Genomic DNA, 12,666 nt, shown 5'->3' with positions numbered 1-12,666 from the left:
AATGGCCGGATTTTGTAATCGAAATGACTGTAAAATTTTATATTGAAATTCATTTAATTAATATTTATACTATTTCTAGGAAACTACAAGCTGCATGGACATTTTTTGGCATTTTCTTCGCAAGTTTCCATCTGTGGTGTGTCCGTGTTTAAAACGAAGAAAGTAAACTGGTCGATATTTAATAAGGTATGTAAAGTATTGTGTGAATTTTAATTCTTACTTTACGTTTCTTTGATAAAGGTTAATTGATTTAGCACGTTATGTCAATCACTTCTTAAACACGTAAAGGTTCACACAAAATACCACTCAATTTAAATTAACACGACGTCATTATATTAGTATTTCAACGGAATCAAATGCTGCGACGTCCTGAAATAAACACTGTCCGATAAAGTTAATTGTCTTAGTGTTAGACGTTTAGAGTAAAAAATGGAAAGCAATATTACACTTAGAGAAAAGCTTCAGTCTTTCTGGTTTTCTACACTTATCAGTCATCCTCACACGAATGCCATTTACATTATGCAAAAAACGGGTGTTCCATTCTTACATATTTTTTACCTATTTGCACTAACAACCAGCAGTAACTTGCGGAATTCGATGCAATCGGCTCGCCGGTGTTTATTTGTATTTTAAAACGTCGATTAATGCCTCATATCAAGCTGTAACAGCGGCTTTATTCTGAATAATTAAGTGTAATTTACCATCTCGAAGTAATGAAGATTTTGTAGTAAATGCAGTTACAAACCACCGTAATAATTTCTTTGCTAAGACACTATCGTCACAGCTACTTTCCAGACACAAAAGTGTCTGGAATGCAGCTGTGACGACGCAACACTTTTCTTACGCCCACAGTCTCGTTTAGTAAATTTAGTAAATAAAAAATCTTGCCAAAGCAGAGGCTTCCAGTGGCTATTGTTCTTAAATAGGCTTTACTGTATTAATTATAGGAAATTTCGTACTTGAATAACAACTAATGCTACGATACAGTTTTTGTTAAGCTGTAAGAGTTTCCTGTGTAACCTATTCAGCAGATTTCATTTCCGAGAGTTATGAGGGTTTACTTTTAATTAGAATAGTAATAATACATACGTTCGAAAAAATTATAACATCGTGGAATGTTCTACATAAAAGTTCAATATACAGTATTTATAGCCGCACTCGGGTTTCCAAACCATCGAATTCCATTGATTCCATCAAAATAGAGTGACGTCTGCATACCAATATATATATATAAAGAGTATTCGATATCAATGTGACTGTGTGTCTATAAACTAGATTTTCCATAAAATGTTTATATTTCGATATAACACAAATAATGCAAAAAAAACTTCTATTATGAAATAAACCAACATTGCGAACACTAGGCCAATCCTTCGAAACTAATTTAAGATCCCAGGAATTTGGGAAACACAGATCGACGGATCTATGGGAAACATTGGCCAAGCAGAGGCCGTTTGTTCGTACCCTCAAATGCAGAACAATTCTTTGGATGTTATCAAAATTTGTTTATTATTTATACAAAAATGGTTATCAAATAAATTAAAAATATCAACAAGTTTTTGCATTTTAATTTTAAATAATAATGTTTTTAAGGAAAGAATGATAATATTAATATTTTTTCAGGAGAAACTGCGAAGAGGACCAATTATCTTTTTTTTTTAGCTTCTTATTCGTTGAATATTATGAAAATTTTTCCTTATTAGTCTGTTAGAAAAAATGTATTGTATAAGTTACGCTGTTAAATAAGAATTTATTAGAAAGTTGCTTGGTGCATTGAAAAAAAAAATTATTTGAAAAACCATCGACGAAATCGTATTTACAAAAGCATGTTACCTTTTCAACAAGAATTTCGTCACAGGAGAGTTCCGACGTTTTCATCAATCTGCACGCAACCCGCAGTTTATTTTGAAAGCGATCGAATGCTTTTAAAGTTTTGTCGACAGATTTTCTGTGGACTTTTAATAATTGTTATAACCGTAAAAGCGTAACTTGTGGAAGTGCTTGGCCTTTTTTCAATCTCTTCAAGACATTTTTACATTTCTTCTGGAACGATCGAGTTGATCCGCGTGTTGTTTAAATTCAAGAAAATTAACTTAAAATAAAAAAATGTTTAAAATTATCTTCTTGTGATATTTTGTGTTATAAAGTGTTTGTGCTTTAATTTATTTAGGCCGAATTGTTAAATTTATTGAATGTATTAAAGCGCAAATCGTTAACATTNAAAAAGAAATGATTTGAAAAACCATCGACGAAATCGTATTTATAATAGCATATGTTATCTTTTCAACAAAAATTTCGTCACAGGAGAGTTCCAACGTTTTCATAAATCTGCACGCAACCCGCAGTTCATTTCGGAAGCGATCGAATGCTTTTAAAGTTTTGTCGACAGATTTTCTGTGGACTTATAATAATTGTTATAACCGTAAAAGCGTAACTTGTGGAAGTGCTTGGCCTTGTTTTAATCTTTTCAAGACATTTTTACATTTCTTCTGGAACGATCGAGTTGATCCGCGTGTTGTTTACATAGTAAATTCAAGAAAATTAGCTTAAAACAAAAAAATGTTTAAAATTATCTTTGTGTGATGTTTTGTGTTATAAATTGTTTGTGCTTTAACTTATTTAGGCCGAATTGTTAAATTTATTGAACGTATTAAAGCGCAAATCGTTAACATTTATGTTTTATTCTTTGAATCAATAAAATTAATGTGCCTCGATGATGTGTATCGTTAAATTTCACAGAGACAATATTTAAATATTTTTATGTTTAAACCACAAAATATAAAGAAAAGTAGACACATAGCCTTATAATATAATCGAGATGGATTGATAATAACAAAAATAATAATAAGTGATTGTCGTCACCGTGATGCAAATGCAGAGAAGCATCATCGTCATAGGAGATATCTGTTTCGGTCTTTAGCTCTTCACTTATTGCACATACATTTAGCATCTTCTCTAGCATGAGTTTGAGCCTTTTTTCCGACTTGATTCTTCATTGCAGTGAGCGTGTTTATACGGGACGATCCGTCAATAAAAGAAATAATTAAACCGCTAGGTATATACTATAGAAAATTATCGTATGCTACATCCAACAATTTTGTTACTTTAACGTTTTGTGGGATTAGCAAAAGGACGATTCTCATCAGATGTTACAGAAGTCTCCAATGTGCAAGGCCGTTAAATTAAAAGACATTTTACTTGTGTTTCCACTAGTTTTGGTACATTGCACTTTTTCATCCGAGTTTAAAAGTGTGAGATTAAACACCGAGTTATGCTAGTTGGAGTTTGCTGTTTAGTTCCTGTCATTACATAATGTAAAATTTCAGATTTTATTTACATTATTGGCAGAGAATTCTTTTCACTGTACTTTATGTAGAAAGTATGAGAGGACGATAGTTTGTATTGTTTGTAAGAAGCAGAGTGGCGCAGTGGGAGCGTGCTGGGCCCATAACCCAGAGGTCGGTGGATCGAAACCACTCTCTGCTAAACTTTTAATTTTTTTTTCTTTTCCTCTGACTTTGTCGTTTCACGGATTTCAATCCGGAATCGCTGTAGTAGATGAATACTGTTATTCCATATTAAAATCGAGTCAATTATTACTAACGATAACGGAACTGTTTCTAATCGATGGTTGTTATTTTGATTGTTCGTTGTAAAACTTGAACCTTCGCAAAGTGTAGTGAACGTGACATGAAACAAAATTGGAGTTTTAGGGTTGATGGTAGGCGAACTTTGCCGCAGGATCGTACAGTAAATGTATAAAAAATATCATTCAGTTTTAAATTTTAAATAATTTTCCGTTCATTGCTCATTTAAAAGCTTTAAAAATATGTATTTCTTTTAAATACACTTAACGTTTATGTACTTTATTATGGTTAAGAATTATATTTGTGAAACCAGGACATACGTAAGTAACAATAGATAGTGTGACATACTAAAAGTGCAAAATTAAATTTTAAAAATGTGACATAAACTTTACAAGTTTTTCAACAGTTACAGAATAATACTGAAGGTATCAAATACATCGCCTTCAGACATACCGCAAATAACATGAACAGGTTTAAAGCAGGTACTCCTTTAAACAGTCGTTCTCTATGTGTACGTTATAATAAGATATACCGTAATAAATATTTGTTACATAATGAAAATTCGTGCAATAACTAGCCTAGTGGGTATTAAATGGATAAAAGAACGGAAATATAATAACTTATATATTTTGTTCTGTTTTCTCTTATGTAATGGCCGGATCACATCCGTTTAAATTGCGACATATGCGCACAAGGCGTCTGCAGAGTAGACAGATAACAGTACTTGCACCTCCCTGATATCGTATAAATTCCATAAATTATAATCGTAAAAGTGATTATATTACCTTAAACATTCGACCCTGGGATACTTCATCTGTGTTTTTGTATCCTTGGGGTAATTCATTGTTAATTTAGAATACGATTTCTACTTTTCTTATTCATACACATTATCTTTGGTCACAATAGGTTGAGGGGTTTGATGGGATAAGGCAATGAAAAAACAGGGAGATCTTTAAGTAGAATGTTTTTACGAGAGGCCATGTATGAGAAAACTAGCCCTATTTAGATGTCAGGAACGTAAAGAAACCCTAGAGAAAGCCACGCAAGCAGTTTGCTTGTAAGGCGCAAACACGTGACCAACCACTAGTGTTCAGTGCTTTTAGCTTCTGTGTCACCGGTGTGCGTGGCACAGCTTATTCTGCATCATTTAAACCGGGCGTTACTGACTCACGACGTTAGACGAGGATCGAAACTTAAGAGAATCCACGAAATTGATATCAGAATGATTAAAATAGATTGCGATTTCCTTTTGTGAAATGCAAACTAATCAAAAATTCATCATTATAAACCGATATCAATTGTGTAAATTTTTAAAATTAAAATTTATGAATTTCATTAACAACATTTGTAAATTTACAGTACACTTTATTAAGGTACAGGCCAGGTCTAAAAATATACGAATGGCTCCTACTTTGCTTGATTAAATAAAAGCAAAAAGATTGGTTCGTAAAATTTATTAATAATGTTAATTAATTTTACATTGTTTTTCGCGTTATCACAGAAAAAAGTCAAAAATACGGTTCGTATTATTACTGTGTTCGCAACAATCTTAAACGTAACCGAGACTAATAATTAAATCTAATAAAAAGCATTTAAAAATATAAAATTACATTAAAATAAAATGCATTTCATCTATTTCTAACATACAAATTCTTCTCTCTTTGTTTCCACGTTTCTATGAATAAAGAAGCTACGTACGCATCAGCATCGGGTAAAATCTTAATGCTGTAATCACCGTTCAGTTCTTCATCTGGAATTGAAACAATCATTTCATACGAGTAACGTTTTTTCAGGAGTAGAGGTTCCGTTATGCAAGCAAAACCATAATTATCGCATTTAAGATTCAGAACTTTCAAACACTTACTGTTAGAAGCGAGGCAAAAATGAAGTAAGATATTAACATCCCCCTGTTTAACGTGACTTATTGGAAGGTGTAAGTAGGTGAAAAAGCAATCTTCATTCACTAATACGATACATTCGAAAAAATCGGCACGTTTCACTAATCTACTAATATTATATCCGAATTGTTCGCGGTTTTTATAGCAATATAAGAATCCACAATGTTCACCCTTCCTATTAGTTGTCACACAACTTAATTTCTCAGATGTTATAGTCGCTACATCGCCTGTGTGATGGTAACTACGAATGGCACGAATCTCTGTTGAAGTTAAGATGTTCGAGTTAACAACAATAGATTCAAAGTCACTAGAAGCCATTGCCAAAAATCTAATATTGGGAAGGAAAGGCTTTATAATGAGACGACAGTTTACGCAAATATCTGCAATTATTTTGTGCTTCTTACACTTCACTTCCACCCATTTCTGTATACCTTGAAACAAATCAATTTCATTTATCGAATTATATATTCTTCTGGAAACGAGCCTGTTGATTGTTGTATCATTACAATGGTAAAAGTCGTCAGTTTTAAGTATCTGCAATAAAAATTCACTGAATATCCTCCAGCAGTAAAACTGAATAAATTCGTCCGCTTGTTTGCACGCAAAATCGTGTATTTGACAAACGTTTCCAATCTTGACGTGATTAGTAAGATAATTTCGGCAAATTTTACCTAAATTTTCAATATTATATTTTTCACTCTCTTTATATAATTCTATTGCATCCTGTACTGAAACCAATGGAACCTGTCGTTTTGACAAATACCTGTGGAAATAAAATAAAAATTAACTTGCAGTCCAATTAGTTAGCCTCACGCAAACTGTCCAATTACGAATATACAACAAATTCTACGAGAAAGTAAGAAATAAAATTTCAACTTACGCCACAAATTGATTAAATAAGTTCCTCCGAATTGGCAGTTTAATACTACTTTTATTCGACCATGAATCGTTCTTTATATAAGTAGTTATTGAGCTCAGCTTTGATACAATGTTCTTTGATTCAAAAGCACGTTCACCATCCAAACATTCAACAATTATGACGTCCTCCGCAACATTATTAACCAAATTATCCACTATACAATCAACTTCTTTGATACTATTTTCGTCCCTTCTGCCAATTTGATCCACAAAATTTACATTACATTTAGGCCCACACACGAGATTATTATATAATTTATCGACATTTTCGTCTGAATCGTCTTTTATGGTTCCCTCATCCCAATCCACGTATTCTTCTGTAGTATCCGAAAAGTCCATTCCTTCGACATCAGTTTCGTTAATTCTTCCAACAGCACTTTTTGCATCCACATCCATACGTTATAAATAAATGCAAGGAGTGGATTTTTAATCTCTTTAGCAGAAAACACAACACTAACCACAATGATTTGCCATTAATTCTAAAGTCTTTTTAACGTTGCCAGAGTTCTTGCCTTACTTAACTTCTTACTCCTTTACATGTTTCAAGTTACGAATTATTAATACTATAAGATGCCTTTGTGGTGTACAGATCAAAGTGCCATCTGCTGGACATATTTAGAAATAATTTTGACACCTTACTGGAAGCTCGCGTAATTCTATACATTTTCATGCTACTCTCTTTCCAGTACATCGAAAATTCTCTGAAATATCGAATTTTAAATGTTTACTTACGATTGGAGCACCCAAACTACCCGGATTCTCTATTGTGTGTCTGGCCNTGAAACCAGGACATACGTAAGTAACAATAGATAGTGTGACATACTAAAAGTGCAAAATTAAATTTTAAAAATGTGACATAAACTTTACAAGTTTTTCAACAGTTACAGAATAATACTGAAGGTATCAAATACATCGCCTTCAGACATACCGCAAATAACATGAACAGGTTTAAAGCAGGTACTCCTTTAAACAGTCGTTCTCTATGTGTACGTTATAATAAGATATACCGTAATAAATATTTGTTACATAATGAAAATTCGTGCAATAACTAGCCTAGTGGGTATTAAATGGATAAAAGAACGGAAATATAATAACTTATATATTTTGTTCTGTTTTCTCTTATGTAATGGCCGGATCACATCCGTTTAAATTGCGACATATGCGCACAAGGCGTCTGCAGAGTAGACAGATAACAGTACTTGCACCTCCCTGATATCGTATAAATTCCATAAATTATAATCGTAAAAGTGATTATATTACCTTAAACATTCGACCCTGGGATACTTCATCTGTGTTTTTGTATCCTTGGGGTAATTCATTGTTAATTTAGAATACGATTTCTACTTTTCTTATTCATACACATTATCTTTGGTCACAATAGGTTGAGGGGTTTGATGGGATAAGGCAATGAAAAAACAGGGAGATCTTTAAGTAGAATGTTTTTACGAGAGGCCATGTATGAGAAAACTAGCCCTATTTAGATGTCAGGAACGTAAAGAAACCCTAGAGAAAGCCACGCAAGCAGTTTGCTTGTAAGGCACAAACACGCGACCAACCACCAGTGTTCAGTGCTTTTAGCTTCTGTGTCACCGGTGTGCGTGACACAGCTTATTCTGCATCATTTAAACCGGGCGTTACTGACTCACGACGTTAGACGAGGATCGAAACTTAAGAGAATCCACGAAATTGATATCAGAATGATTAAAATAGATTGCGATTTCCTTCTGTGAAGTGCAAACTAATCAAAAATTCATCATTATAAACCGATATCAATTGTGTAAATTTTTAAAATTAAAATTTATGAATTTCATTAACAACATTTGTAAATTTACAGTACACTTTATTAAGGTACAGGCCAGGTCTAAAAATATACGAATGGCTCCTACTTTGCTTGATTAAATAAAAGCAAAAAGATTGGTTCGTAAAATTTATTAATAATGTTAATTAATTTTACATTGTTTTTCGCGTTATCACAGAAAAAAGTCAAAAATACGGTTCGTATTATTACTGTGTTCGCAACAATCTTAAACGTAACCGAGACTAATAATTAAATCTAATAAAAAGCATTTAAAAATATAAAATTACATTAAAATAAAATGCATTTCATCTATTTCTAACATACAAATTCTTCTCTCTTTGTTTCCACGTTTCTATGAATAAAGAAGCTACGTACGCATCAGCATCGGGTAAAATCTTAATGCTGTAATCACCGTTCAGTTCTTCATCTGGAATTGAAACAATCATTTCATACGAGTAACGTTTTTTCAGGAGTATAGGTTCCGTTATGCAAGCAAAACCATAATTATCGCATTTAAGATTCAGAACTTTCAAACACTTCATGTTAGAAGCGAGGCAAAAATGAAGTAAGATATTAACATCCCCCTGTTTAACGTGACTTATTGGAAGGTGTAAATAGGTGAAAAAGCAATCTTCATTCACTACTACGTCACATTCGAAAAAATCGGCACGTTTCACTAATCTACTAATATTATATCCGAATTCTTCGCGGTTTTTATAGCAATATAAGAATCCACAATGTTCACCCTTCCTATTAGTTGTCACACAACTTAATTTCTCAGATGTTATAGTCGCTACATCGCGTGTGTGATGGTAACTTCGAATGGCACGAATCTCTGTTGAGGTTAAGATGTTCGAGTTAACAACAATAGATTCAAAGTCACTAGAAGCCATTGCCAAAAATCTGATATTGGGAAGGAAAGGTTTTATAATGAGACGACAGTTTACGCAAATATATGCAACTATTTCGTGCTTCATACACTTTATTAAAACCCATTTATGTATACCTTGAAACAAATCAATTTCATTTATCGAATTATATATTCTTCTGGAAACGAGTCTGTTGATTGTTGTTTCTTTACAATGGTAAAAGTCGTCAGTTTTAAGTATCTGCAATAAAAATTCACTGAATATCCTCCAACAGTAAAATTGAATAAATTCGTCCGCTTGTTTGCACGCAAAATCGTGTATTTGACAAACGTTTCCAATCTTGATGTGATTAATAAGATAATTTCGGCAAATTTTACCTAAATTTTCAATATTATATTTTTTACTCTCTTTATATAATTCAATTGCATCCTGTATTGAAACCAATGGGACCTGTCGTTTTGACAAATACCTGTGGAAATAAAATAAAAATTAACTTGCAGTCCAATTAGTTAGCCTCACGCAAACTGCCCAATTACGAATATACAACGATTTCTACGAGAAAGTAAGAAATAAAATTTCAACTTACGCCACGAAATGACTAAATAATTTCTTCCGAATAGGCAGTTTAATACTACTTTTATTCGACCATGAAATGTTCTTTATATAAGGAGTTATTCTGCTCAGCTTTGATACAATGCTCTTTGATTCAAAAGCTCGTTCACCACCCAAACATTCGACAATTATGACGTTCTCGGCAACATTATTAACCAAATTATCCATTATACATTCAACTTCTCTGATACTATTTTCCTGCGTTCTGCCAATTTTATCCGCAAAATTTACATTACATTTAGGCCCACACACGATATTATTATATAATTTATCGACGTCTTCGTCTGAATCGTCTTCTATGGTTCCCTCATCCCAATCCACGTATTCTTCAGTAGTATCCGAAAAGTCCATTCCTTCGACATCAGTTTCGTTAATTCCTCCAACAGCACTTTTGACATCTATATCCATACGTTATAACTAAATGCAAGAAGTGGAATTTTAATCTCTTTAACAGATAATACACAACACTAACCACAATGATTTGCCATTAATCCTAAAGTCTTTTTAACGCTGTCAGAGTTCTTTTCTTACTTAACTTCTTACTCATTTACATGTTTCAAGTTACGAATTATTAATACAATAAGATGCCTTTGTGGTATACAGATCAAAGTGCCATCTGCTGGACATATTTAGAATTAATTTTGACACCTTACTAGAAGCTCGCGTAATTCTATACATTTTCATGATACTCTCTTTACAGTACATCGAAAATTCTCTGAAATATCGAATTTTAAATGTTTACTTACAATTGGAGCACCCAAACTACCCGGATTCTCTATTGTGTGTCTGGCCGAACTCTCGATGTACAGTACATCGAAAAAAGGCTTTCCCAGTGTCCACAGATAAATGTCATTAACAGACAATTAATCGCATGCCATTAAGCTGTTTATTGTAAATAGCAACGACAAAACTCAAAGATTAAAAATACTTTTTAGTAATTTTCACCTTATAAAACTGGAGATAATGTTGATAATCAAACGAACAGCCCAGTTATATTTTGAATAGTGTATAATTATTATTAAAGTTATGCTGCATCTACTTTAGAAGAAAATTTATTTTGAACCGAGGCGTACACACAACACTTTCCACAATAACTGATTACACCGACAACACATTGTAATGAGTAACAATGGGACAATGGACAAATATCATTCATTCCTTTTATATTTGCAGAATAGGCTGTCATGAATTTTCTGTTTGCTGATAATGGAATTGTAAAGGTCAACCCACATGATAAAAAAGAAACGTGCCCCAATATATGGGCGCTAATCTATAGAGCTGCATTAAAACTTTTTGAGAAGAAAGATGTTGTTTCCTGAATTTTTACTTTACGGATTATTATTTAAAACTAACAAACTTTCATACTACAAGTCCAATTATAATTTATACTGATAAAGTTGTTTAATTGTGGCATTTCCAATGACTACATTCACATCTGTCAATTTATACTTTGTCCGTTAAAATCAGAATTATTATTGTTCTATAGAGCTCGTGATGTGAGTCTAAGAATCTCGTTTCGTGAGTTAATAAAATTTGTTATTACAGCTGAATAATTCGTAGAAGATATCATGGTTTGGAGACGAATAAAATACTAGAATACGAAATAGTTTACCTGATTCGAACTTGAGTTAAGACATTATGATTGTTCGTGCGAGATTCACGTCATTTTCACCGGTATTTAAACAAAAATGCCCCAGAGACTGATCCTCTTAACTCTTCTCTACGGCGCTCTTGGTAGAAGTCGAAAATTTAAAAACATTTTTATTTTTGTAAGAATAAATTTGTTTGAATTGTCATTACACCGAAATAACTACAATCGGTAAATGACAATATTCTTTTTGTTGTTGTTAAGGCCGAATGCAGGCACTATACCTATCTACATGACTAATTTTTAGGGTAGAGAGAGTTTTCGGGTGTAGGTATTCACACAATAATGAAACCAGAAGATAAAAAATAACATGTTTATTCTTATTTTATCTTCATCTCGTATAAGGATCATGATTTTTATTAATGTAAACAGTAAATTTGCAGGAAAAAACTTCATATTATATATCATCATTTCGTATTAAAAAGATTATAAATAAAATTGTATATATACTTTAAATATTGATCAAGTTTTCTTGGTTTTTTTAATTTTTTCTAATAACTTTTCATATTTTTCAATAATTTCTCTTAATTCTCATGATTACAATATACAATTATGATATTACACTATACAACATTAACAGTAATTTCCAACATTATCTAAAATTAACAATAATACTCGTTTTATGGAAAATTGATACAAATTTATTACCAATCTATACAAATAACATTTTGCTACAATATATTTTCTTGTATTTAATTTTGATGTGCAGTTCATTCAAAATGGGACTTAAAAACAGTAAATTCTGATGTCGATCTGAACAAATTTATAAGTGATTTATAAGTTAACATTACTTTTCATCAACACATTATAATGCTATTACATTTTGATTTTGTTATAATTACACATTTACTTTCATTATATAAATTCATAGTAGTCTGTATTTCTTTTCTCCATTTTCTTCACTAGTTTCTAAAAAAAATTCTACATTAATTCTTAAAATTACACATAATATAAGTTAATTAACTAAATTTTGGTGAATAATTGAAATTTATATTTAAATGTTCATTAAAATTATCATTAATTAATATTTTTCTCAATTTAACAGATAGTCTGCTTTATCATTTAAAGCAATAAACAAAATATTATGTTACATAATTTTCAAGAAAATAATGTTTTATAGAATTTTTAATATGTAATTCTCTAGAAGTTATATTTCTCAAGAATTATATACATATTTCTTGAGAAATTTTTCACTTACTCTATATTTTATAATATAAAATCTAAAAATTCATATAGCAATGCAAGCTTCTCTCTACCTAACAGATTGTAATTCATCAGGCAGTGGGTACATAATGTTGAATTTTCATGTTCAATACAAGTGTAGATGATGTTATGT

At 31.7% G+C, this 12,666-nt stretch overlaps 3 protein-coding genes and 1 non-coding gene across 5 annotated transcripts in view; 2 read left to right on the top strand and 2 right to left on the bottom strand.

Annotated features, from left to right (window-relative positions):
- The window catches only part of LOC111626022, a 13,984-nt gene extending 12,308 nt beyond the window's left edge, over nt 1-1,676 (top strand). Inside the window, exons 5-6 of the mRNA XM_023369298.1 lie at nt 80-186; nt 1,624-1,676. Of these exons, the coding sequence (XP_023225066.1) occupies nt 80-166 (87 nt within the window). The 3' untranslated portion in view covers nt 167-186; nt 1,624-1,676. The remainder of the gene's footprint in view (nt 1-79; nt 187-1,623) is intronic.
- Nucleotides 1,677-3,414: 1,738 nt separating this feature from the next.
- On the top strand, nt 3,415-3,486 carry Trnam-cau. The gene has a single exon. It is a non-coding gene; the product is annotated as a tRNA-Met (tRNA).
- A 1,595-nt stretch (nt 3,487-5,081) lies between these two features.
- LOC111626014 lies at nt 5,082-7,150 on the bottom strand. Of its 2 annotated transcripts, XM_023369290.1 has the most exons (3): nt 6,366-7,150; nt 5,452-6,248; nt 5,082-5,337 (listed from the first exon to the last, which is right to left on the bottom strand). In XM_023369290.1, exons 1-3 carry the CDS (start codon nt 6,797-6,799, stop codon nt 5,216-5,218), a joined length of 1,353 nt encoding a protein of 450 aa, XP_023225058.1. In that variant the 5' UTR covers nt 6,800-7,150; the 3' UTR covers nt 5,082-5,215. The 2 variants fall into 2 exon arrangements, with proteins under 2 accessions (XP_023225058.1, XP_023225057.1); XM_023369289.1 differs by having other exon boundaries at nt 5,082-6,248.
- Nucleotides 7,151-8,372: 1,222 nt separating this feature from the next.
- LOC111626013 lies at nt 8,373-10,375 on the bottom strand. Its single transcript, XM_023369288.1, has 2 exons — nt 9,657-10,375; nt 8,373-9,539 (listed from the first exon to the last, which is right to left on the bottom strand). The coding sequence occupies exons 1-2, from the start codon at nt 10,088-10,090 to the stop codon at nt 8,507-8,509; spliced, it is 1,467 nt and encodes a 488-aa protein (XP_023225056.1). The 5' UTR covers nt 10,091-10,375; the 3' UTR covers nt 8,373-8,506.
- Nucleotides 10,376-12,666: the final 2,291 nt, after the last annotated feature.

The sequence above is a fragment of the Centruroides sculpturatus genome, unplaced genomic scaffold, assembly GCF_000671375.1.
Source record: "Centruroides sculpturatus isolate CEXI.00-Female unplaced genomic scaffold, Cexi_2.0 scaffold316, whole genome shotgun sequence".
In the NCBI taxonomy this organism is placed as follows: domain Eukaryota; kingdom Metazoa; phylum Arthropoda; class Arachnida; order Scorpiones; family Buthidae; genus Centruroides; species Centruroides sculpturatus.
Note: the sequence above shows the minus strand (reverse complement) of the source record. Positions and strands in the feature narration are given on the sequence as shown.

Bases quoted from the DNA above. Each gene is read 5' to 3' on its own strand.
- LOC111626013 (XM_023369288.1), bottom strand. From the start codon at position 10,090: ATGGATATAGATGTCAAAAGTGCTGTTGGAGGAATTAACGAAACTGAT. The intron at 9,540-9,656 runs GTAAGTTGAAAT...TTATTTCCACAG, and splicing joins TTATTTAGTCATTTCGTGGC to GTATTTGTCAAAACGACAGG.
- LOC111626014 (XM_023369289.1), bottom strand. From the start codon at position 6,799: ATGGATGTGGATGCAAAAAGTGCTGTTGGAAGAATTAACGAAACTGAT. The intron at 6,249-6,365 runs GTAAGTTGAAAT...TTATTTCCACAG, and splicing joins TTATTTAATCAATTTGTGGC to GTATTTGTCAAAACGACAGG.